The sequence below is a fragment of the Anarrhichthys ocellatus genome, unplaced genomic scaffold (genome assembly GCF_004355925.1).
Source record: "Anarrhichthys ocellatus isolate YVR2014 unplaced genomic scaffold, GSC_Weel_1.0 scaffold7553, whole genome shotgun sequence".
Classification (NCBI taxonomy): Eukaryota; Metazoa; Chordata; class Actinopteri; order Perciformes; family Anarhichadidae; genus Anarrhichthys; species Anarrhichthys ocellatus.
In genome coordinates this window covers 1-2210 of record NW_022287527.1, presented here as the reverse complement: position 1 = coordinate 2210, position 2210 = coordinate 1, and the positions used below count along the sequence as shown (strand labels likewise).

At 42.0% G+C, this 2210-nt stretch overlaps 1 protein-coding gene across 1 annotated transcript; it reads left to right on the top strand.

Moving 5' to 3' along the window:
• Positions 1-6: 6 nt before the first annotated feature.
• Positions 7-2204, top strand: LOC116380535 (protocadherin gamma-A11-like; the record flags this gene model as incomplete). Its single annotated transcript, XM_031842440.1, has 1 exon — positions 7-2204. A coding segment is annotated over exon 1 (1641 nt), but the record flags the coding sequence as incomplete, so codon positions are not given.
• Positions 2205-2210: the final 6 nt, after the last annotated feature.

Here is a 2210-nt window from a genome sequence, read left to right as displayed (position 1 = left end):
AACGTGCTGATAATGGACCCCAGTTCTACAGGAACGATGCAGCGGATGCAGTGTGAGAAAAGCATCCTGGATGAACCAGACTCTCCTCTAGAGGTTAGAAATTATAGTAGAAGCAAACCACGACCATCCTAATGTTCAGTACCATGGACAGAGACACGGCATCTATCTATCCATCTATCTATCTATCTATCTATCTTTCTCTCTATCTATCTTGATCTCTATCTTCCTCTCTATATTCCTTTCTATCTTTTTCTCTATTTTTTTTTTTTACTTATGTATATCTATCATGTTTGTACAAGTAAGAATATCTCAATCCGTATTGTTAAAAATATCTCTGTAGTTTCTGTTCAAGTCCCTAAGTGCCGCTGTTGGTTAGTGTGAGGAAAGCGAGGTTCTTTTCCTGAGTGAAGTCCTCCCTCGTCAGTCTGATGCGTTCAGGGCTTTATTATAATCGTAACTATAGACTGACAAAGACGGTCCTCAGCAATGCGCTCATGATCATTTGGTCGAATTTTGACACAGTGGTTTTGTAATTCTACTCGGATTTTACGAAGGCTCTCGTCATGATCGGTGTTCTTTTTTGTGGGACCGAAAGAAAATCATTTTCATGGTGTCAACTGCTTCTCTGCATATGTGTCGCAGAGATGGCTCTCGGGCAGGTCCGTTATTCTGTACCCGAGGAGATGGCTACGGGGTCGGTTGTCGGAAATATCATTCAGGACCTAGGCTTGGATGTTAAACGGATGAAATCTGGGCGGGCTAGGATATTTACCGAGGACGGCAGTGAGTACATTGGTCTTAATGCAGAAAAGGGAACTTTGGTCGTGGCTAAAAGAATAGACAGAGAAGAATTGTGCAAGCAAGTGTCTCCCTGCTCTCTTCACTTTCAAATCATTCTAGAAAATCCAATGGAGTTGCATCGAATTGATGTAGAGATTACAGATATTAATGACAATGCTCCGTTCTTCTCGAAGAAAGAATACAATTTCCAGGTTATTGAATCTGCATCACCGGGGGCTCGTTATTCGCTTGAGAGTGCTAAAGATCCCGATGTAGCACACAACACCATTCAAACATACAAACTCAACCCGACAGATAATTTCAAATTGAACGTTGTCTCACTGCCTGATGGCACAAAATATATTGAAATGGTACTTCACACGTCACTTGACAGAGAAAAACAAGAAGAACATAAATTAACTCTGACAGCATTTGACGGTGGTAATCCTCAGAAAACGGGTTCTGTCAAAATAAACGTGGTCGTTTTGGATGCCAACGACAATGCACCAGCATTCAGTCAGTCCGTTTACAGAGTAACCGTTCCTGAAAACGCTTCTCGTGGCACTGTTATTTTAAGAGTCAGTGCCACTGATAATGATAAAGGAGCAAACGAAGAGGTAGTGTATTCGTTTTCCCAACATACCGATAGCGCATCATCCCTGTTTAATATGGATGCCCAAACTGGGGAAATGACCGTAGTTGGTATGTTAGATTATGAAAAAGCAAAACATTATGAGATAAACATTGAAGCTGCAGACAAAGGAGGGTTGACAGACACAAGCAAGGTGCTAATTGAGGTGACCGACCTAAATGACAATGCCCCTGTCATAAGCATAATTTCCCTCTCCAATCCCATACCAGAGGATTCGGCTCCAGAAACTGTTATAGCAATGCTCAATGTCAAAGACCTGGACTCAGATAAAAATGGCCAAGTTAAGTGTTTTATTAGCAAAGATTTGCCTTTCAAAATCAAGTCTTCATCGACTAACTTCTATAGCCTGATGTCTGACGATGTTTTGGATCGTGAAACAGTCCCGGAATATAACATAACTATAACTGCAATGGACGAGGGTTCCCCGCCTTATTCCACAAACAAGACAATTCATTTAAGAATATCGGACGTAAACGACCACGCCCCAATGTTCCCTCAATCATTTAGCACAGCTTTCATCAGTGAAAATAATTCACCTGGCATGGCACTCCTCTCTGTCAAAGCCAGTGACAAAGACTATGGCAACAATGCACGCATTTCCTATTTCCTTGAGGATAGCCAACTGAATGGAATGTCAGCCTCTGCTTATTTTTCAGTGAATGCAGAGAGTGGAGAGATACTTGCTGTGCGTTCCTTCGACTATGAGCAAAGAAAAGAGTTCCATATTCGCATCAAAGCGCAGGATGGAGGCTCCCCTCCACTCAGTAGCAATGTGACT